We start from the raw sequence: 24,106 nt of genomic DNA on the forward strand, positions 1-24,106 counted from the left end.
AAAGCAGGACAATGAATGGGTCTGCATAATTTTTTTTTATTATATGACTAGATCACACATTTTCCTTAGGCTAACAGGAAATGGCAAGTGCAAATACATCCCCCTGAAAAACCCATCAATCACTGACCAAACTATAGTCTTTCTTTCCCTTCAAGTACAATTGTTTAAAAAATTTATTTTTAACCTGCTTTTTTGGCTTTGTGGATGTTACCTCCTGATCTACTTGCCAAGAAAGGTATTAAAAACAAGTCACCAGAGCAGGATTGATAGAGCTGCAGTTTGAGAATATGTCCAAGTGGGAACGGTTTCTGTCTGGTAACAAAAGAGGTGCGCAAGAAAAGTACAAATGAGAAAGTGGAAAATGTTGTACTTTATGTATTAGTAAGAAAAAGGCAGTGAAGATGCACATGACTCCTTAGACTGCAAACAGAAGGGCAGAAAGAACAAAAATGACCCGATACAAGGTGGCTTGCAAAAATCCAGTTCTTTAAAGACAGAAAGAAAAAGGATAGGCTCTTAGAAGTAAATATTACAAATAAACAAGTTAGGCACTAGTTCCATGTAACATTTTTTTCAGCAGCTATGCTGGCTTAAAGGACTTTGCATGTACCTCTGACCGCTCATGCCAGTTCTCAAACTGCAGCAGGCTGCCCCTTCATCTCCACTAACAATAAACCATAGTTTATGAATTTAAATAATCCTGTTTCTAACAAAGATCAGCAGACAATCATGACAACATAACTGATGATGCTCACTGCCAACTCCGGCCTGAGAGCAATGGGAACTCTAAGTTGGTACTACCAAAGAAATGCAATGTGAAACTACGACAGTCCATACGATACTCTAACCTGGAGCTGGAGCCCACAGCAGCACATTGATGACACCGTATCAATTATTCAGAACCCAAAGAAACCAAACACCTTTAGAAAACATCTTCAATTAGCTTAAAGAAATTCCCAGCTATAGCATGAGCTGTATCATGCTCTTTCATATTCTACCAAATGCACTAAGTACTACAACTTTTTATCAAGTTGTCTTACATAACAACCTGAAATTTCCTTTTCGTACTACATAATCTTTGTATCTCTCTGCAACAATGAGATTCCTCTCCTCTGATACAACAGTTTTAAAGCTGGAGGAGCAGTAAAGAGGTAGCAAGGAGAGGATACGGGCAGCTCTTGGAGTGCAAGAGACCAAGGAAGTGGGAGATATTTTGCTAGGTGTTCAGGGACCCTTGAAAATGGCAAAATACAGGGAGCTGGCAGCAGGAATCCAGAAAAGGGGGAAAAGAAGAAAAAAAAAAACTGTGAGGCCAGCTTTACAACATCTAGCCAATTTAATCTTCTTACGGAAAAAGCTTCACAATTTGTGACCTTGAGGAGAAACTAAAGGAGCTGAATCTTATGGGACAGAGATTTTGGCTGATACATGGAAGAGCAGGAAGAGGGATAAGTAAAATATAAGAAGTTAAATCAACACTACTCTCACGAGCCTGATGATCTACATTTACAGAAAGATGCTTTCAAATGCTCACAAAACTGTTTCAGTTTTCAGTCTTTCACAAGATTCACAAGCACAAGAGTGAAATCATTTTTTAACATGTTTGAGAAAAAAAAAGCATAAGAAAGAAATTTAATGTCATGAACTAAGTTCTAATAGCTCTAAAACAAAAATATAGTTACTGATATGTAATAACGTAATAGGAATTGCTTTCTCCTCCTTTTCGGGACAAGTAAACCATCTTCTGTCCTGACCATTTAAGATAATCAATACAAAAGGACCACACACATGCTGCAATGGTCATGTAGGACCACTTGCCACCTGGGTTAGAAAAATTCACCAGAACAACAGGTTGGGGAGTCTTACACAATCCACCTAAACCACGCTTGCAAGGGAAACAACCGTCACCACTCAGATAGTAACTGGCCATCCTGTTCCAGAGAGTCAACTCCTCAGGTAAACATCTCTCTATACTAAAAAGTCCAATAAATTAGATTCTTTTAACAAGAACTCTGTCTATGAGTGCCTGTACAAGTGTCAATTTGAGTACTGATTTCAGATTAATTGCTTCTAAAAAGCATGTAACAAAAGGAAGATGCTATGCACAAATTTTTTCACAAAAAAAAAAAAGGAACAGCACCATTTAAAAGGCCACAATTCAAGGAGCTTCATTAATGCAGAATTTGTTAGGTTCTATGTGTCACAGAGCTTAATCATACAAACTATAAAATCATCAAATTTAATTTGTCCTACTCATACTTCCAGCTATTGAGGTTTTTAAAAACTCTCACTGCTTTTAGGTTTGACTCTAAGACTTTATACAGTAAAGGGCATAATAGTTCAGAACCCAGATACACAGATCATATAATTTGAAACTTCTGTGGTTACTCAAAACATGCCAAATTCACTCTCGGATGTTAAACAGCCAAAGAGTCAGTCTGGAGCGGCAGTTCATCTTCACAAAAAATGCAGGTTTAAGACCTCAGAAAGTTAGTTCCTAACTGAGACGCTTCTGAAAAGGGATGAGAAACAGATGTCACAGTAATGCCAATATAGTCAGCGCACAAAATCTCAAAAAATAGTGGAGGATTATAGAAGAAAGAAGTTGATACAAATATTATTCTGTCATTAATATTAGTCTCAAATCCCGCTCTGGACAATTTGGCTTCACCTTCCTCTGTTGTACGCTACCATCCCTACGTGCCATTCGCCTGATTACAGGTCCTGTTAGCTGAGTGACCACCCCGCAGCGCAGAACAAGCAAGACTGTAGGCCATGACCTCCCTTTACCCCTCATCCCATCAGCCAGCATCACACGCTCCTCATCCCAAAATCTGACACTGCACACCTGCAGAACTCGTAAGGTGAGGGTCTATGGAGCCTAACATTGAAAAATGGGGTATGTTGGGTTAGGGCCTCTCGTCACCTTAAAGAGATAAAAGAATCTGAGAGATAAATGGGAGAAGAGCTTGCTCTAGTCCAGTCCCCTGAACCATAACAGGAACAGAAGCAGGAAGTCCTGGGGTGCAGGTAGGCAGGCTGATAGAGAGGGCTCCATATGCTACGGAACAAAAAAAGAATGAAGTAACAGCGTTCAGGCTGCCTCGCGCTGCTGCCGTCATCATGGATTGACGCCACCTCACAAGGTTAACGTAAAAAGACGTTACAACTCCAACTTTACAGACAGCTTTTCCACAGGCTTTAATTACACTGCAATTCCTGTAATGATTTTTTTTTTTTTGCGCCAGTATGACAAAGGATTCAAACAGTATTATTCACCATTCCTGGTCAATGGGTTTGATTGCCTTTAAGAATACCTCTTCACTATGATTAGTGAATTACTGACGATAATGACACATTTCACTGCCTTCTAACCATTACAGTGGCACTTTTAATGGTAATTAGGCCCATAATATAATCAAGAATGACGTAAAATTTCATGTAAGATTTCTCTGCACTCTAGGAAGACAGAGAAGAGAGCCTGTCCTGTCACACTAGACACCCAAGTAAATGAAAATCATTGCTTGTCTCCTGGACTAAGGAAACTAGGCACAAAACACTCTTCACCTACATTTCAGTACTATCCTAATCCTTTTTCAGGAAAACCCACACATGTTGATGGTATCAATACAAATGGAACAGTAAGATAATTTTCTCAGTAAAACTAGATAATAGTTTCTTGTATGAGTTGGAAGCCTATTAGTTGGAAATTGCAGAGGAGCAGAAAGAGCCAAGTTACTAGAGGGAAACATGGAGAAAATTACAAATCATAGAATCATAGAATGGTTAGAGTTGGAAGGGACTTTCAAAGGTCATCTAGTCCAAACCCCCTGCAAGAAGTAGGGACATCTCCAACCAGATCAGGTTGCTCAGAGCCTCATCCAACCTGGCCTTGAATGTTTCCAGGGATGGGGCATCCGCCACCTCTCTGGGCAACCTGTTTCAGTGTTCTACAACTCGCATTGTAAAAAATTTTTTCCTAATTTCTAATCTAAATCTACCCCCCTCTATTTTAAAACCATTACTCCTTGTCCTATCGCAACAGGCCCTACTGAACAGCCTCTCCCCATCTTTCTTGTAGGCCCCCTTGAGGTACTGGAAGACCACTATAAGGTCTCCCCGGAGCCTTCTCTTCTCCAGGCTGAACAGCCCCAACTCTCTCAGCCTGTCCTCATAGAAAAGGTGCTCCAGCCCTCTGATCACCTTTGTGGCCTCCTCTGGACCTTCTCCAACTGATCCATGTCCTTCTTATGTTGGGGGCTCCAGAACTGGACACAGTACTCCAGGTGGGGTCTCACCAGGGCAGAGTAGAGGGGGAGAATCACCTCCCTCGACCTGCTAGCCACGCTTCTCTTGATGCAGCCCAGGAGGCAGTTGGCCTTCTGGGCTGCAAGGGCGCATTGCTGGCTCATGTTAAGCTTCTCATCCACCAGCACTCCCAAGTCCTTCTCCTCAGGGCTGCTCTCGATCCATTCCCCGCCTGGGATTGCCACAACCCAGGTGGCACTCGGCCTGGTTGAACTTCATGAGGTTGGCATGGGCCCATCTCTCCAGCCTGTCCAGGTCCCTCTGGATGGCATCCTTCCGTTCCAGCGTGTCGATGGCACCACACAGCTTGGTGTCATCGGCGAACTTGCTGAGGGTGCACTCTATCCCACTGTCCATGTCACTGACAAAGATGTTGAACAAGGCCGGGCCCAACACGGACCCCTGAGGAACACCACTCGTCATCGGTCTCCACTTGAACATTAGGTAGGCATTAGCTGGGAACATTAAGTCAGTATGGCCCAATAATCAGTAACAATCAGAAAGGAAAATGAAGAACCATCAGAAAAGCAAAATAAATACAGAAATCAGCTTTAAGAATACATTGCCTACCCACATTTTCAAAACCACTTATAGTTCTGGTCAACCCATCTCGAAACCCATACAGTACAATCAAGGAAGGAACAAGTCCAGAAGACTGAGAGACTAAGCATGTTACATCAAACAAAATAAAAGCCAAAAGAGAATATCATTTCTATGCACAATCAAAAAGGTAAACGCTGAAGAAAGAGTCACTTGCACTAAAAGACACTAGCAGAAGAAGAAATAGGTATAAGGTGGCCATGACGAGAATTAAGTCTGGAAAATAAACAAAAGTTTCTAATATTGTAATAGCGATGGAACGTTGCTCCTGTAGAAGGTGGCGTGCAAACACATCTTTTTCAAAGGTACAGCTGCTAAGTGAACGCAAAGCATGATAACACATGATTACCTACAAGACCTTGAATTTGTTTTGATGATACAGAATATCCTTCTCCGGTACTATCTTTGCAAACTTACTGATGTCTAAATGGCCATTTTATTGATGGGATGAATTTTCAAGTCTTTCTCTTGATGCTTCCTTTCTCCATGTTTCTGTTTAGACGCTTCAGGTAAGTTTTAGCAATTACGTATTTATTTTTGTTAATTAAAGACCTTTATTGGATATTGATCTCTCTCTTCTCCAGTGAAGAACTGGTATTTTACAGCTCCTTCTCTAAATCTTCTCAACTTCAAGGGAATGCTGTCTCTCTTTGTACAACTGAACGCTCAGACAATAATTTTACAATCTCTTATATCAAAGCTTCTACATTTAAAACTTAAAATGAAGCCACTTCTCATTATTTCAATTCATTCTGTGCTAATTATTTTTCTCCACACTGTTTTCTTCATTGTTTCTTTTTGTTTCTCAAGATGCTACCTTCTCCTATGACTTTGCAACTCAAAATTAGCTCAGAAATCCTTAGATGCCTGCATCAACCCTTAATTGTCATTATGTTAATTGGAGTCCAAACCTACACTTGATTTAGAAAACATTTACATTCAGGTGTAATGCAAAATTCTAAATCTCTAGCACATAATTTGAAATGAGAAAAGTTCAGAAAGTCAACACTGCTCTACAGACATTTACTCTCCACATTTTACCTAATTTCTTTTTCAGAGAAAAGCACCCAGCATTTTTCTGGCTTTTTATACATTTTTAAAGATCCTAGAACTGACTATTTTTTAAAATAATTATTTTAGAAGATTACAATACATAAGAAAAGGCTACACAAAATTAGTAAACATTCAACTGCTTTTCATTTTCTCATAGCAAAATGTATCAGAGGACCTATTTCACATAAATGCCTCTTTGTACATTAATTCACATTAGCACATTCTCAGATCTAGCTCAGGATTTCAGTTGAGTTCTCTTTAAGGTATGTATGTACATTTCAAATCAGATCAAAGCCTATAATTCCAAAGATTAACATTAAATTGCACTGCATAAGAATAGCAATCCAGCTGTCATTAATTCTGCTTCATAAACAGCTGGGGTGGAACAATTTAAGCTAGTGAGCAAACAGAATTGTAGAGAAAAGGGAAAAAAACATGTAATTATACAACAAAAAACAAATATGGGAACCACACAGCTTTGCCAACATTGTCTTTGCATCTAAAATATCTGCCTTTCAGTTAGTTCACCATCCAGTTACCAACATTAAAAACAGCAATTCTTGGATTTGAAGCAAATTACAAATTTTCACATGAAAAACTATTCCACTTTTAACTTGAACAGTATATCTTTTTCAGTAATAATTACTTCAGAAACAAAGACAACTCTGAAGTAGTTAAACGGAGGAACAATAATAGTAACCCAGAAAATATATTAGCAAGAAAAGATGCATTAGTGAACCCCACAGTATTGCTGTCTTCTCTCTTCCACATTTTTACAGTATTTTCAGTCACTGAAGTCACGGAGGTTACAAAGCAGTTGATACATTTTTTTAGTTAAAAGAAAACCAACAGTATTTGCAACACTATTGTCCAGTGAATCTCAGACAATGAGATTATCTATTTTCTCTTCCTCTAAGATCTACAGATCAGATCCGTTTACAAACTCACACTCTTCATGAGCCCAAACAATAATGCGGTCAAGACAGAAGTCTTACAACAAATGTGAAGCAGAAAAGGGTTTCTAAAAATCAATCCCCCAAATTTTAAAAGGCTTTTTAATTACTTTTTAATAGATTTGTCATATTCACATGGAATAAACCTTGTACCCAAGTACGAGTTCTTAAGCTCAGGTTATAAAACCTCTTGTGATCTTAAATGTTATACTTGCTTCCACAATATCAAAACGGACTTTCTTTAAAAAAAAAAAAAATGAACCATGAGAGGTCAGTGCTTCTGTCCTCATGGAGAGAAAACTCAAAGACTAAACTGATTGATACAAAGCTTTCCAGTGGAAAAAGGAGTACTTTCCCAGTAAAACTTAATTTAAAACAGTAATGGGTAGACATATTTTTGGCCAGGAGTTAGCCCAAAATCAGAGAGTAAGGGCTGAACAAAATCAAACGTATTAGATTAATTTAGTCTAGAGGGAAAGGAATGCTTCCCTGTTCAGCAATTTCTCAAGTCCCTTGCCAATCCTAACATCTCTTGATATCTTCGTATTGTTTGTGGTGCTTTTCTTTCACATAAACCAAAATCATGCAAAAGGATGAGTAGGTAAGTGACTGAAACTTAGTGAGATGCTGAAGAAGGTGGAAATAACAAGATAAGAAGGCAACAGCAAAGGAAGTAGTACAGTGCAAAAGGAACAACAAACAAAAAAGCAGGAATTATTCCATTCCCACTCAAACCATAACCAGTCTCTTCATCTGTTAGATCAGAACTGCATCCAGGAACTCATCTCCTCTCCCCAGCGTGTAATGAAAGCTCCAAGAAAGAAGACGGTACATAATATGGATGTGCAGAGTCCATCACAAAAAAACTCTAGCTTTGGTAATCTCTTCTCCCTCTACTGGCTTCTGCACATTCCCACGCATAGGATATATTGCCCTCCAGTATTAATGTAAAAGACAAAAAAAACCCCACCTTAATTAAAAAGCAATTTAAGGATCGCTCTGCCAAACGAAGCATTTGACTCAGCCACTAGGTTGTAAAAATATGAATGCAATCCCATGTGGCCACTTCATATACTTTATTCCATGACTGGAATGTGTTTCAGCATGCTGTGTAAAATCAGTTCTTACCACTTAAAAAGGTCACAGGAAGCCGAGGGCATATAGTTTTCTAGAATGCAGCATGAATAATGTTTTGGAAAAGACAATCTTAGATCTTCTCTTCACACAAAGCAAAAAGAGAGTATGAATTTCTGAGTATCATTCTTTTACGAAAGTAAAAATATTCAAAAATTTAGATTTTTCCCTATTTCTGGAGTACCTAAAGAAGTACAGAGGTACGTTCATCAGTAACAACATCCTCTGGCTGTTTTCATTAAAGATTTACAATGAGAATATAGTACTACTTCATCTTTATGAATGACTCTGAATAACGTTAAGTGCTTGCAACTTATGCCTGCAAATGATTTTGAGACTTTCATGAGCTTTTCTCATCAGTTTCAAAAGCCTTCAATAATACTGACAAAATTAAAATGCAGAAGAGGTTCTGGAGCCTTAATGAGACTAAACGTTAAAGCCATGTAGAAACCTTTTAAATGTGTCTTGCAAACAAATTTGTTATTAATCAAAGAACAGAACGCCTATTTTATTAGTAAATAAACTTTAAAGGGAAGATTAATTGAGATACGTAGTGTTGGAAAATATATTCTGGTATATGCCGGTCTGAGTGATACAGTGGGTGAAATATTAGAATCATAGAATCATAGAATGGTTAGAGTTGGAAGGGACCTTCAAAGGTCATCTAGTCCAACCCCCCTGCAAGGAGCAGGGACATCCCCGACTAGATCAGGTTGCTATTATTACTGTTTACCCACATATAGGATATCTTTCATCTCAAAGTGAAAAATTTTCTGTGAGATGTTCATTAGTATATTCTTAACTTACATGAAATAAACATTCCAAACATTTCAATATTTTGTTTAGTTTTAAATCTCTGAAAAAAAAAAATCTAAGCCATATTACTATCATGGACAACACTGCAGACACAAACTGGCTGCAGAGACCCTGAAGGAATTTCAACAGCATCCCATGTAGCTGGTCCTGTTCCCGAAGAGCACTGGGACCAACATCCAGAATGCATCTGCATCAGGTGCTGCATAGAAAGAAGCCTTTTCCTTGGGCCATCAGCAAACACATCATGCAGCATGTAGTCTTCAGGGCAGCGGACAGAATTGACTGTTAGGTGGCTTGGGTGGACAATATTTACAAATTAATTGTTTCTATTTGGATAATTTGTACTTGGTTTCTGAGAAGCGTTAATCACCTTGTATTTAAGATCACTTGAAATTTAATATATTATTGTGGGTCTGGAAAATATTGCTGCCTGTAGCAGCCACTTCACATTAAAACTGTACCAGTATATAACTATTATATATACTAGCTTTTTGTTGTGGTTTTTTTCAGCTCAAAAAGTGTACAAAAGAACATACGTGAAAATTGTTGGCTTCACAGTGCAAGAAAAGCAATAATAAATAATTTTTCTTTCCACACCAAAATGTTCTGAAGTTCTGCATTCTAATCCCCAAAAAGTCCATGTCTGAGTGTGATACCAACGCAAAGATTTTGTTTATAACAGCATGAAACAGCTAATGAATCCCTACTGTCATCCACTTGAGCAGCTGTCAGATATTTTTAATAAGGTGGAAAAAAAAATTGCAAAAACAGATTTAGATAGCATGCTGGACCCTTGAATCAGTCATACAAGCAACACTTCCTCAAGGAAGGAGAGGGACAGGACTTCTTGCAGACTAATTTAGAGTACAAGGTTCTGTCTTCCCCGGAGTCAGCAAGTGTTTTAGATACAACTCTGCTACTAACTCTTTTAGTGTAAGACCAATGACCTGCACTTTGCTTGAATCCCAGTTATCAACAACAGACTCCCATGAGATTAGCTCCCTCAACAGCGAAACGTGTATGTGACAATGGGAACAGTACGTAATTATGTTGGATACCCCCCCATACTTTTTGGCAGTTTTCTTAGACCTTCTCACTTTGGTTTATAGAAGCCTAATAGGAGACAAAACAAAGTAGATGAAGCAGCAATTAGGAATAAAGTTTGAACTACAGCTCACTGGCAGAATGTTAGATTTGTGACTTAATAGTGAACACTATAATCACCACTAACGACTATCCTTTGATGTAGGTTTAATGCTACTTGTATTGAGGTTTGCAAGAGTGAATTTTTATTATAATAAAGTTGTCTTATTCAGTTAGAGTTAAAAGTGTATAACACAAGTTCTTGATTAATGATTAGACTACATCTCTATATAAATAGGTATCACTAAAACAATAACATTCGCTCAGACTGTAGATCCAGACTGTTTCCATTCTTTTGCTGACGGAGGTCAGAAGGAACTGAAGTTACTAGAATGTCATGTCTCCTTTTATTGCAATGCCACTGCAACATTTGGAAACAATGAACAGACAAGAAGAAATATGAGAAAGCTCTAACAGACAACAAGCAGAAGTACCATTCCAGAGCTGCACTCAATTAAACAGGAAAATGCAAAGCCTCTGCAAAGAAGAACGAACCATATTCTTTTCTTCATCTGAAATTTTTTAAGTGATATAATATAAGTTTAAATTTTAGTACGCAAATATCATGGTGTAACAATACCATAGGCGGTTGGGTTTGGGGGTTTTTTTAGGAACCAGTATCAACATATCCTTACCTTTTTATCTTCTTTAGACTTCCTAATACTGTGAGGAGGGCCAAATTTGTTCTGCATGCAAAACATCTTCTTAGACCATTCATTTTTATGAGATTTTAACTGCGGCTGACCAAAGCTGCCATCGACTCTGTATCTGTCAGCTGGAATCTTATTCATTGGAGGGGGAAGAGTTCCACAGTTAACACTTGACCAGCCATCCGTAGAATCCGTGTAAGACTCCTGGTCACTAGCATTTCCATGCTGCCACTCTTGTAAAACATGCACGGGCAACCACCTTTGATTGCCTATGCCTGCAGTGTTTTTCTTTGATGGGGGTACTGAATTTCGGGAGGAAACCAGCGGAACTTCAATGCGAGCAGAAGGACTTAAGTGTTTGCTTACATTTTGGGACTTATCGTTCTGAATAACTTCTAAAGGAACGTTTCCTTCTTGTTCATGACAGAAGCCATTCCAATGGGAAGCAGGCTGATTTTGTCCCCTTCCTACTGGATTTTCCCATATGCTGTTAGGAATGTGTTTACTTGGATTGCTCCCTAAATCAACCACCAGAACTCTATTATTCTTTTCTTCTTGGTTAAAATTTCCAATTCCACTGTCACTGTTACTGCTCGTACTATTATTCTGATGAGCATCTGCATCACCATCAAGAAAAGCCCTCGCTCGCATTCCCTCAATCAATTCCCCCATATCCCTATACAGGACAGAAATAAACTGAAGAACAGGTAGAGACGATGTTGGAAACTCTAGACAGCCATTTGTGTCTGGATCCGCTGTACATTCCAGTCCAAAACGTCTTGCTATGCCCTGGTGAATTTTATGATTAAATAATTCAGGATCCACCATAAAAACATGGCATGATGTCCTCAGAACCCCTTCATCTTCCTGAGCCAAGCTTGCATCGTCATTCGTCTGCATCGTAACTAGTCCAAAGAATCTCCTGTCATCCGGGCAAACAGCACTGAATGCCAGTTTCTCTGCAGGATATTCTGCCACTACACCTGATTTATCACTGCAGAGCTGAATACAGTCATGCATTATCTTCATCATCACTAGTGAATGGATTTTTTGTTCTGCCCGCAGCCGTCTCATGCATCCACGAATAGCCTGCAAGCTCTCATTTTCCAAATTTGAGGTTGTCGAAGGAAGTTCAATTGAACCTAGGTAACCTACAATCATGGCAACATTTAAAATGCTGGCATCTAATCCAAAGTCTTCTGCGCTCTCCAGTCCAATTCTAAAAACCGAGTCGTCATTCAGGACTTTGGATATTTCTTCCTTTGACAGTAGGTTTGGATTGCTCACACTTTCATTTCCAGTTTCAAATTTAATAGCAGCAGAATCTGAAAACGATCTTTGTTTTGGTGCAGAATTACCTGAGTTACCAGCACAAAGAGCAGGATTCTCAAAGATCATGTTGAAAATGCCACCAGACTGCATTTCTTCAACAACTTTCTCTGCTCTGTTTATACCCAGGGCTTTAGAGTCAGGTTTGGGTTTCAGCCATCCCTTCCCATCATAAAAACCAACTTCTTCATCACTTGAACATGAATCTATATGACTAATCCCTTCAGCAATGACCATGTGCAGGACTCCAGAACACTTCCCTATAAGTTTCACTACATCTTCATGAGAGGCTTTTTTCACATTGATTTCATTAACTGCGAATATCTGATCTCCTGGCTTAAGTCCAACATAATCTGCAGGGCTTCCTTTCATAACACAACTGAGAACACAAGGAGCTTGTCCAGAAAGGGTAAACCCATAACCTGCTCTTCCTCTTGCAACTTCCACACTTCTTATCCGAGGAGGAGCATGCATGTTGAGTCGACGTTTGACTGTTTCCCCTGGTCTATACATTTTTGGGTTTTTTTTCCTGAAATAGGAAAACTTTTAATTAGTCCTCTTTTTTATCATGTTTCACAGTATCACTCCATCTGACGAAGCTCTAAAGAAAGAGAGAAAGAAAAAAAAAATTTTAATTCTCAATCATACTTCAGTTTTTTAGTACCCAGTATTCCCTTTACTGTTCAGAAACGTTACTAGTGAACTCTATCAAAAACTATTGCTAGAGAATTAACACAACACTCAAAACTATTTGAAAAGAACTGGTACCACAGCCTTAATTTTACTGATGAGAAGGCAGTAGGAAATGCAAAGTGACTGTCCAAAATGGCAAAGTAACTGAATGGCAAAGCAAAGAACAGAATCTAAGTCTTGTGATGTACAGTCGGTGTTTTTATATTATGGCAGGTGACATCTTCCCCAACTCCACACTGTTACCTACTATTCCGGTAACTTCTGGCTTACCGCACCATTGCGATACCACCACATTTTACAGCACAGTGAAAATCCCGGATGATGCTCATCTGTCGTTTCCCAGCAACATACAAATCAGAGCTTAAGTTTATCTACTCAGCTATAGCCCACCCTCCTTTATACGCAATGTACAGAAACAGGTACCAAATGCATCCACATAAAACAGGTCGCATAAATTACCCCCAGATTTGCCTATATCTCTCCACTGACTGACTGTAAAGGCAGCTTAAAATATGTATGCCAAACTTCAGCTTTCACACATACATTTCAATTACGTGTGCAACAACAAACAGACATTCAGTTGTGTATTAGACCAAAGGGATCCAAAAATCAGATTTACTGTTACACCAATTGATCTACTCAAAAATAACTTGTCAGAAAGCAAACACTATAAAAAAAAAAAGCATTTCAGTTAGTCATCCCAACATCCATGTGTTTTAATTTAGACAAAAACTTACCAAAAAAAGAGGAAAAAAGAAGGAACTCCACATGCTGCCAGTATTAATCTAGTCATTACTTTACAATTAAAATAAAGCAGCTTTACATGAACAGCAAAAATCAGTCCATTTCATTACATTTCAGTTTTGACACTGAAGTTTAGATGTCTCATTCTAATCATACTCAGGTAAATTCCATTGTTTTAGAGAGGCTTCCTCTACTAAACAGGTTAAAATGCATAAAAATGTTGGAACACAAAGAACAGAAATGACATCTTGTTCAACTTTTGAAACTATCCCCTTTTTGCATGATACAAACTCTTACTTCCACGGGTCTGGAGGATGACTGACTGAAATAACTGGAGGACTATAGCTACACAAAACTGCAATAAACTCAGCCTGAGCAAGGGAGAAGTAATCTGAAAATAATTACTTCCCTGAGCTAGTCCACAGGCTTATTCATAACTCAGTAACACTGTAACATACTTAAAGTGTGTAAGGTACTTGAAAGCATGTATGGTGTATATACGGGCAAAATGTGAACATTTTAGACACACAGATACACATGAAAAAAAATACACACAGAGACACGCATTTGTTTATTGTATCTAAAGTGTTAAATTAATGGTCTCCAACCCACCAGTCGCATGGAAGAAAAATGACCAAGAAATCCTTCTGACACTGCTCTCAGCTACAGAAATAGTAAAAAACCCCACACTCGTGATGCAATCCACAGCACACTACTTTCATCGTTTTTCTGCCTGAGAGAGAACAAACAGAAGAGTCATGACTTCAAAAGTTCCACAAAAAAAAAGCCGAAACCTGAAATACAATTTAGGATCAAAGTCTTAACTACTTAACTATATATAAGCTGTTTGATTAGCCGAATTTAAAAAAAAACAAAAAAAAAAAAAAAAAACCAAACAAAAAAAAAAACCACCACTGTTGTTTCTTGAATGTTCTGCTAAATACTCAAGTACGGGACGCAATTCTCTTAGGGCCCTTCCAAATCCTAAGTAGGACAGCCCTCAAGATACTACAAAAGACATTCATTTGGCCTTACTTTTGGATTTTAGTTAGTATTTTTTTGAACAAAGGGACATCAGGTTTTTATGTCTCCATGGTGCAGCTGTGCCTGTTCAATGTGGTATGTTTTCTGCAAATTGTTTTAATATAGCAATTATCTAACTTCAATAACAACAGTTCCCCTATAATTTGAGAAAATAACTTCACTTTAAGAAGGAATGAAACTTCACACTTAACCTTTAAATAGAAATCATAACATAAGAAGTGCTTTGCAAACACTTAACAAAAATCACACGTTGCTGTAAAAGATCTCTGTCAACTTGCATCGAGTCTTGTGCCTTAAACATAGACTGACCTTTTCCTGAGGAGGCTAAACTTGTGAACCAAGAGATCACTGCGCATTCAGCTATCACTAATTAGATCTGGTACTTTCTGAGAATAATCATTAAACATTTCAAGATACAGTTCTTCAACCAAAAAAACCAACTGACAAGTTCCCAACGGAGAATAAAAACCTGCTATCTAGGAGCATGAATATATATGTTTCATTTTGCCTTACAATGAGTATTTCTGTCCTCGATTGTCTGGAGGATAGCCTAATGTGTCCCTTGAGTACCCTCCAAAACTGTGCTGCTAACCTGGCCAACATAAGGCACTCTAGTATCTGGCACCTAGAAGCGTGTTACTAGCTTGCAAGAGGAAAAGGAACAATTAAAAAGAGTATTAGATTATAGATAATCTAATCAAAAAATGTAATAAAAAGCTGTAGTTACAGAAAAAAAAAAAAGATCAATATTGTAATGTTGAAGTGACTGATGAGGAAAAAAACCAGATTTTTCCAACTACCTTTCTAACCTATCAAAAAATACCCTAAATGCAACAATAAAAAAAACCACACAATGAAAGTGTAGTTAGACTGGTCTTGGGAAGGAGCAAACCCCAGCACTGTCTTACCTCAGTCAATTTATCTATTTGCCTTCCTAACCTATGCCCCTTGCACATCAAGCACCTATTCCAAATGATAATCACTGATACGGGAACATCATTCCAAAACCTGACCATTATAAAAACAAAACAGCAAGCTGCTAATACATTACTTTTCTCTAATGATGAAGTTCCAGAGGTGTGAAGACTTCCAGCTACTAATTTAGTCATGTCATTTCGTGAGTGTGAAGTTCATTAAAGGGTTTTTTGCCACTTATGTGTGTATATATATAAAAATAGTAAAAAAAAAAAAAAACAAAAAAAAAACCAAAAACACCAACAGAGAAAAAACACGACTGGAAAAGCCATTGCTTCCCTCCCTCAGTAGCTGAATATTATTGTGCATTTTTGTGCCAATTATACCCATGATAAATAACAGCTCACTAAATTTATCTAGGAAACTTAAAGACAAGGACAAATGTAGCTCTTCTGCAAGAATCCTCAGCGTTCAAATATGTTTTACTGCAACAACAGTATGACAGGCAAATGGAAAAATTATGAAAATAGTGTTTCTCGTAACCAGAGAGATTCCAACAGAGATTAGTTGAGTTACAAACTGTTAACAAACTAGTTCAAAACTCAATTATCAAATTAAATTAAAAGAAAATTTAGACAATGAGATATTTGCAGATTTGAAACCCAGAGCTAAAGAGAAGTGGCGCAAAAATGGCACAAACTTCTACAGTTTCAAAGTAATCATGTCTGAACATCGTTTTCCAATAAATCACAGAATGAGTGGTGCATTCAGTGAAACAAAGACATCATTTTAGTTACACTGATCTAAAGCTTTGTAGGTGTCTGCATGTTTACAAAAACATTAAATTGTTAGTGAACTATATAACCTGTGATAATTGCCACAAATAACCAGAGAAAAAATTATTTCAGCTGTTGATTTTCAGTTCAAATTAAATACTGAATCTTACAGAGCCTACCAATAATATACTACTGTAATTACTTCTAATAATTATAGCATTAATTTGATAGCATAACTACATCCAGTCATATACAGTAGGTCAGAAAAATGGTTACACCGTAATACTACACATGATCAAGCTTACTTTGACTTCTTGCTATCACTAAGTATGATGAAGTAAGTCTTAATGAAAAAACGTCTGTAGAATAGCAAAACACATGACTGAATATTAGTCAGGAAGACACATGCATTTCATAGGAGAAAACAGGCCTATAAAAGCAGAATAATTTGTAATACATAGTAACTAAATCTTAAGCAAATTGCACAGTTTTTTGACATTTAGAAAATACTTATTAAAAATATTGAAAATAAAGAATTCCTGCTATCATTTCAATAATGCTGGAACTATAAAATTAATAGGATCATTTCAGAAAGTTCATTGAAATTTGTACCAACATAGCTTAATGTCACATAACAAATACAGTTTATAAAGTACTAAATGTTTCACAGGACATTTCAGACAGAAACACTAACATATGCAAATAAAAAGTTGTTCAAGTATGTGAAATAACATAATTTGCCCATAAACATCAGCTTTGTCACAGAACTGCAAAACAAAGAGAAACATTTTCATTTTCTGCTAGTATACGTCCTGGTCTACCATTTCAATCAATTCTCTGGGGGTACAAAACACCAAAAATAGCAGTTATGGTTGAATTGTACTTTATCCCACAAACACTTCATTTCCTTCGGTAATGTTTCTACATATCCATGCTAGCTTTCCATGTCATTTTCAAACCTGCTGCTACAGACAAAATAATACTTATTCGCTTACTTTCAGGGGAAAGAGGCGGTTTGTTTCCTGCTTCTGCTCTTGTTAACCCATAGCAACAAAAAGAGCAAACAGAAACAGGAGATAGATTCCTATTGGAGTCTATGTTAGACTACAACCTTAATAGTTACACAGGGCAATGAGGGAGCGCATGTCAAGTTTAAGACTACATTACTGACCATCAGTTCATTTTGAAAAGCCTTTGCAAATGAGCTGATACTCAGTATCCATGTTAATATGCTTTTATTTATTTAAAAAAAAAAAAAAAAGCAGAGAACTGGTTGGCTTCATTGGCTTCATTTTGGTTTTCAACAGTGAGACTGTAAGAGGATAAAGCATGCAAAGTGGAAGCACATAGAGGAAAGAGACTCTTCCCTCATCCCTCACACACGTCTTGAAGGATTGCAAGAGCCTCTTCAGCATGGGTGCCATTAAGGCAGAACTAACTTTCACAAATGATGCCGCTACAAAGATCAAATGAAGTTACAAAATTTAAATTCCACTCACTATTCAAATGTGGTACATGTTTACAGACAAGTTACACGAGAAATATAACAGCACAACTTGTAGAAGACAGCTACCGGTTGTTTCAGAACTTGGGCAGGACAACATTTTAATAAAAAAAAAAAAAAAGTATGAACATTTCACAACTGGCAAAACGTACTATTATGTGTCCTGTGTAAGCAGCAACTGCTTTGCCAGAAAACAATTACATGTACCTAGCACAATCACTCAAAAAAATACTGACTTCAATTAGTAACAGCAGGCTAAAAAAATAGTTGTTAATAGAAACTCCTCTCACACTGAAGCCACTGCATGAAGCGTAAAAAACACAATTTGGCCCTTTGCTGTTTCGTCTGACAAGACTCATGCAAATAAGGACAAAGTTTTCTAAAGCTATTGTATAGACAGTCACGTATTTACAATTCAGACTAATTTATCTGTTGTATTTGAGAACGTGAAACGGTTCTGTTGCTAGTTAGGCATTTTTCCCCTCTTCCTTTCTTGCCAATACGTTGTACGGCTCTCGGGACGCCGCGGAACAGGGCAGCGTTTAGGGCTGAAGCGAATAAAAGCGGCGAGGAAAAGGCTTGGGACGGTCTGTCCCCGCGGCGCTTCCACGCAACGGCGAGAAGCGGGAGGGGCAGCTCCCACTCGCGAAAGCCGCTCCAAAAGTTACGCTGCCGGCTTCTCCGGCGGCACCAGGGACCCAGCTGCCGCCCCCCGGCTCTCTCCGTGGGGTGGGGGGGGGCTCCTGCGCCCGAGGGGCGCCGAGTGCTGCCCTCAGCGGGCGGGCCTCGGGCGAGGGTCGGCGGGGTTACCCATTAACCGCCCCGCGGGGCAGCCGCTTCTCGGGAGGGTGGAGCCGCGGGGAGGGGAGAAGCGGCACCTGAGCCCGCAGGGAGCGGTTTGAAAAATCGAGCGGTAAAAAAGACAGCGGGGCCAGGAGCGGCCCCCACTCGCCTCCCCCGCCGGGGGTCGCGGGCAGCGCCGGAGCCCGAGGGGCGCGCAGAGGGGGCGGCGCGCGGGCTGCCCTCCCCCTCTGCTCCCTCCGCCGCCCTCCCCTCCCCCCTCACACCGCCCATCCACCGCCCCCCTTCTCCCAGCGCACCCCGAGCGGGGTCCCGGGCCTGGCACTCGGCGACGAAGGGGAGGGGAGAGCCGGGCGGCAGGGGTGGCTCCGACCCACTCACCTCCGTCCCCCAGGACTCGCGGCTACTCTACTGAGGCACCAGCTCCCCCGGTCACCGAGGAGACGGGCGCCGAGCTCCGCCACACAGCGCTTCGGCCACTGGCTGCGAGGAGCTGTCAGTCACCGCACTCACCCGGCAGGGCTGGCGGTCGGGATCCCGGACAGAGAAAGGGGAGAGACAATACCCAGCGTCGAAGAACTACAACTCCCGGCGTGCCCTAGGAGCGGCCCACTCCCTTCGGCCGTGGAGAGCTGGCCGCGCGGAGCATGCCGGGCCGCGTAGTTCTTACTTCTCCCCCAGCCTCCTCGGCAGGGCGCGGTGGGCAGTGGGTGCCCCGCCTCCTCGCCTCCGGCCGGGAGGAGAGTGCGCAGGCGCGAGCTGCTGGCGCTCTTTCGAACTGGGCTTCGTCGGCGACCGCTGAGGGGGGCGCGAGGGAGAAGCGGCCCCGCGGCCGAAACCGGGGCGGGCGGGCGGGAGGGAATTAAGCGGTCAGGATCGCACAGCAGGGACAATTTCGGTCTTTTGGGAGTCGGGCGAACAAAGCGTGAGCCAGTGCGCTTATAAACAGCACTACGACGTTAGCGGGCAGGGGAGAGAGTCGTTAGAGTAACGTGCAGCTCTGGGGAGAAGGGGCAGGCTGGCCGGGGAGGACAGGCCGGGAGGCGTTCAGAGGTGCAGCAAACCGGTGTGCCGTGCCTTTGAACCCCGGGAAGAGAGGGAGGCAGACCTGACGAGGTAAGGGTAGAAGTAAAAGTGGGAGGGAGCAGAATGGCACCGGGTTCAACCGTTAAACGATCCAATGAGGGTGAGGTAGGTGAGGCGTTTTGTAATTATTAAGCGTCCAAAGGGCAAAACTGTGTGTAGAGGGGAAGTTTTAACACTCGGATGGAGCAGGGCACACGCAAAAAGTTCTCAAAATACATTGAGACAACTCTTTATTTCCAAAGGGCAATACTAGAAAACTTTGTTTTAAGTAAAAGAAGTAGGAAGAGGGGAAGAAAGTAGACATAAAAATTAACATCAGTTAAGAGATTCCCAAAGACTATAAGGTCCAGACAAGGGAAGAGTTAACCAAATGTATTTGACTTCCCTACAGAACCTGAAAAGATTTTGTGATCTTTGCAGAAGATTGTGATCTTTGATTGTTAATAAGGACTGGTAGAAATCCTTTGTATGTAGGGGATTTCTTCATTTCAGTGTCTATGTCAATGTGCTGGAACTGAACCCACCTCCTAGGACAATGCTTTCCTTTCATTTTTTTTTTTCCAGTCTCCAGAACAGGCTTTGTGTCTCACAACCCACTGCTGCTGTTACATCTGTAAGAAAACTTACAGATTTTAAAACTGGGGCATGGTGGTTTAACTTCAGTAATTTGTCTAATTTTCCTCCAGTCTAGGAAATTGTTTCTTAATATCTCCTTCACTTTCTGAAATGTTTACAGTATACTGGGGTCTTCAGGCCAAAAACACAGGCCAAAAGAAAAAGCTCTTTGGAAAAATAGAGGCTCCTTCACCTCCACTCCTACTTCTGCCTTTGCATTCTTCTGGGTTTTTCTGTCAGTCCATCCCAAGATGATTTATACCAATATGAAACATTTCAGATCAAGACAGATGCTAGTTTTGTTGTCTCTCTCACCAGGTTTTATGGGAAAAGCTTCTGAAGGGGAAAATAACTGAATAAAATAAGCTTTATTTCTTTTCCTCATCCTCGCTGAAGACATCCTGGCAGATCAGTGTAAAATTACAAGGTGGTGGCCTTAATTTCTCCAGACGTACTGTGTCCTGTAAAAGTAATTACTGATCCTTTAGGGAGGCTAAAAATTTGAAGCATAAAAAAGAAAATTGACTGATTGATTTTTAAACCTCACATGATTGATTCTTCTAAGTGTGATACAATATTAAAAAAAAATACGCTAGCGATCTAAATGTGCCCGAACAAGCAATAGTTATTTAACCCTTTGACTGACGAGATGTCAGAGGGACAAGAACTGCATTCAAGAAACAAAAGGTGCTGTTTCAAGTTGCTGTCCTTTAATAGCTCGATTATTTCCAGCTTCCATATGAGGTTGTCAGGACCATGTCTTTTGCCGCTTTTCTTGTTGTCCATGCCTGACAGATCTAGCACTGACTTGCACTACCCCTTGCCTACAGAGGGAATTTTGGTCAACCGCATATTTCAAACAGTCTGACCTTGTAAATGAGTGTAACAGAAGAAAATTTCTTTGAAAGTGACAAGTAGAGTAAAGTGGAATTGCAGCTGTTCCACAGAGGTATCTGCAGGTATCCCATGAAGTTAATACAAAAAAATACAAAATAAAATTAATACAAAAAAAAATATGCTTTATTTTGTTTCAGAGAAGAGGGATACTAGAATTGGCATCAGTGTTTACTAACTATAAAATAATTACTCCATGGTAGTGTCAGATTACCTCTTCCATAGGTACTGAACCTGTTCTGTTTGTGACAGCTGGTGGAATTGACTGGACTTTTGTAATAGCACAGGAGTATGTAATCACTCTGACTTCACAGAAGGCTTCTCTGTAGCAGAGCAGCATTGCCTACATTGGGTATTGCTCAGCAAGGAAGAAGAGAACACCCAGACTGACATGGAAACAGGTGTGCTCACACAGCCTACTTGCAGTCAGAAATACCTAACTCACTGTCAATGAATTTAGAGCTTTTCTTCAGTGTTTTTGGAAATGGTGATTATGACCGTGTCAGAATCTGGAACAAAGTGATCAATGGCCCCTCAAAAAATCCACACAAGGTCTCAGCTGTAACTTTTCTTACTGTTTTCACCACTGTTAGAGACAATAAAGGAAGAAAGGGTGTGAAACAAAGTGCTAAGGATTTGTGGCTTTTGGGCTGTTAAAGGCTTTGGCTTATAAACTTAAGTAGCTTAATGCTGGGTGTACAGACATCTCAATCACACTGAGGATGGCTGTCACCAAACAGCTTGTCAGATTTGATCTGGAGAAGTTTATCATATATCCTGTAACAAAGTGTGCTTATTGCAGTCACAAACACCAGAAGAGAAGTCAGAAAATAAAACTTAGTCCAGCTTCTGATGCAAAGTCTATTATTTTAATTACAATTGTTTAATTACCTGGATTAAAGTAATGAATGTTTTGGTTGTTCTAAAAATGGTTTATTTTATACATACAGAAATATCCTTGCATAAATGTCAATTTTCTCATTTAATATTTTCAACATGTTAAAAATAATAAAATTGTATATAATTGTCAGCATTAAATGCTTCGTTAGTATACAAACTTCATTCTGATTTTCCTAGCTTAGTTTTGTTCTGAAGATCAGGGAAGATTATATATCCTATACATTTTTGTTAGCTTGTGTTGGCCAGTTAATATGTAGTTGGGAGCAAAAACGTTGTTATTTAGGAATTTAGGAACTTATTTCCCGAATTCCAGAAGCTCTTCCTTCTTCAGTTAACCATCAGGGTCAAATGCAAGGGATCAGTGAAGACCATGTTTTCCACACCAAGGACTGCAAGAACATACAGCTGCCAGTACCTACCTTGGTTTTACTAGTTAGTCTAATTTTTACAAACACCTTTTTCCTTTCTTTTAAATAGTCTTCTCTATAGTGGGAGATGCTCTTGGCAGTGGCAAAAGGAAGAAAATATTTTTATATAAATGCATTCTGGTTTGGATGATGGTATTTCCCACCCTAGCATACCAATGTAAAACAAAATCTTTAGAAGGAGCTGTGAAGTAGGAGCACTAAGCAGGGATACTGATCTTGTTAAATCTTGACTGGCCAATAGGGGATGTATCATCTCAATCCTCTTTAGGCATAAAAGGATTTACCTGTATACCTTGTGCATCTACATGGCTTTGTAATTGTGTCCTTACCTACTATGTTATTTAATTAAATATTAAAATACAGTTAATTTTTTTTTTAAAAAGCATTTTCTCATTTCCTCTTCAAGCTTTTTAGCTCCAAATTTTGGAGAAAACAGGAAGTCCTTTTGGACCAAGTTCAGTCTGTCTTTAGGATGCCTGCCAGAGGCACTGCTCTCCTGGTGGTAATCTCTTTTGAAGTTCAGCTCAAAAGGCAGGACATGACTGCAGTAATACTTAGGTCCACCTTGGCTTAGTTCCATCTTTTTTGGGACTAAGAGCTTCCATGCCTAATGACAGAAATACGGGATTCTGCCCTGGCTCTCAAATCTGATTTAACTCAGGCTGATTTCAACTTCCTTCACCTTCTAACTAGATTCTGAATGACTTTTAAGATTAGCAGACACCTGCTCATTCTGGGTAAGAATCATCGTGATTATAGTGTGAAAAATCATTAAGGTGTATCTGCATAAGGTAGAATAATTTTGTGCTCCACCAAAACTTTGGTTTCATTTCTAGCCTTGCAGTTATTCTAAGTGACCTTTTGGAAGGAAAATAAATTGATTTCTCCTTTAAGTTCATTTGTTAAGAGTCATTTTGCCCCTGACAGCATGCATGGAAGTCTCAGTACCCTCAGCATCACTTCTTAAGGTTCCTAAAATTTCTATTCCACGGTAAAAGTTGAATGTTGATGGATTAATTCTTTGAACCTCTGGCAGCCAACTTCCTCCTTCACCTTTTCAGGGATACAACATTTGCGGTGGCCATTTCATGAGCCAGGTGGTCCAGGTGATTATTGCTAATCATAGAATCATAGAATGGTTTGGGTTGGAAGGGACCTTCAAAGGTCATCTAGTCCAAACCCCCTGCAAGGAGCAGGGACATCTTTGACTAAATCAGGTTGCTCAGAGCCTCATCCAACCTGGCCTTGAATGCCCCAGGGATGGGGCATGATCCTCCATGAACATCCTTTCCTTGGTAACTGGCCTACTCCAAGTTATTGCCTAGCATAACATCCTAACTTAATCTGAAATAGAAAATTAGCCTATGCTTTTTTTCATAAACCATATTATTCTTAAGACTGAACCTGAACCACATACCTTACAGATCAGGTATATTTTCTTTTTATTTGGAGAGGACAAGACAAGATCACAAGATTTACCTGTCTCCAGCTAAGAGCTATATCTGGAGACAGATGATTGACTGTAAGGACTCTCAGTGTTGGATACCTGGAGAGCCAGGGGCACTTAGTGAACAATCCAGACCGAATGGAATTGTTGTGTTTTTGAGTAGCAGGCCTCAAGGACATCGATAAGGCCGCTTGTGAGAAAGTACTGAAGCTGCCTGTGAGAAAATAATGAGGCCGTCTGTGAGAAAGTAATGAAGCTCCCTGTGAGAAAGTA

The 24,106-nt window shown here is 39.7% G+C and overlaps 1 protein-coding gene across 4 annotated transcripts in view; it reads right to left on the minus strand.

The window, feature by feature from the left end:
- The window catches only part of RGS12 (regulator of G protein signaling 12), a 90,259-nt gene extending 71,308 nt beyond the window's left edge, over nt 1-18,951 (minus strand). For all 4 annotated transcript variants that reach the window (XM_086746691.1, XM_086746687.1, XM_086746689.1 and 1 more), the window contains exons 1-2: nt 18,845-18,951; nt 10,643-12,587 (exon numbers count right to left, since the gene is read on the minus strand). In XM_086746691.1, coding sequence (XP_086602817.1) covers nt 10,643-12,499 — 1,857 coding nt within the window. In that variant the 5' untranslated portion in view covers nt 12,500-12,587; nt 18,845-18,951. The remainder of the gene's footprint in view (nt 1-10,642; nt 12,588-18,844) is intronic.
- Between the last annotated feature and the right edge of the window lie 5,155 nt (nt 18,952-24,106).

The sequence above is a fragment of the Chlamydotis macqueenii genome, chromosome 4, assembly GCF_036417535.1.
Source record: "Chlamydotis macqueenii isolate bChlMac1 chromosome 4, bChlMac1.mat, whole genome shotgun sequence".
Classification (NCBI taxonomy): domain Eukaryota; kingdom Metazoa; phylum Chordata; class Aves; order Otidiformes; family Otididae; genus Chlamydotis; species Chlamydotis macqueenii.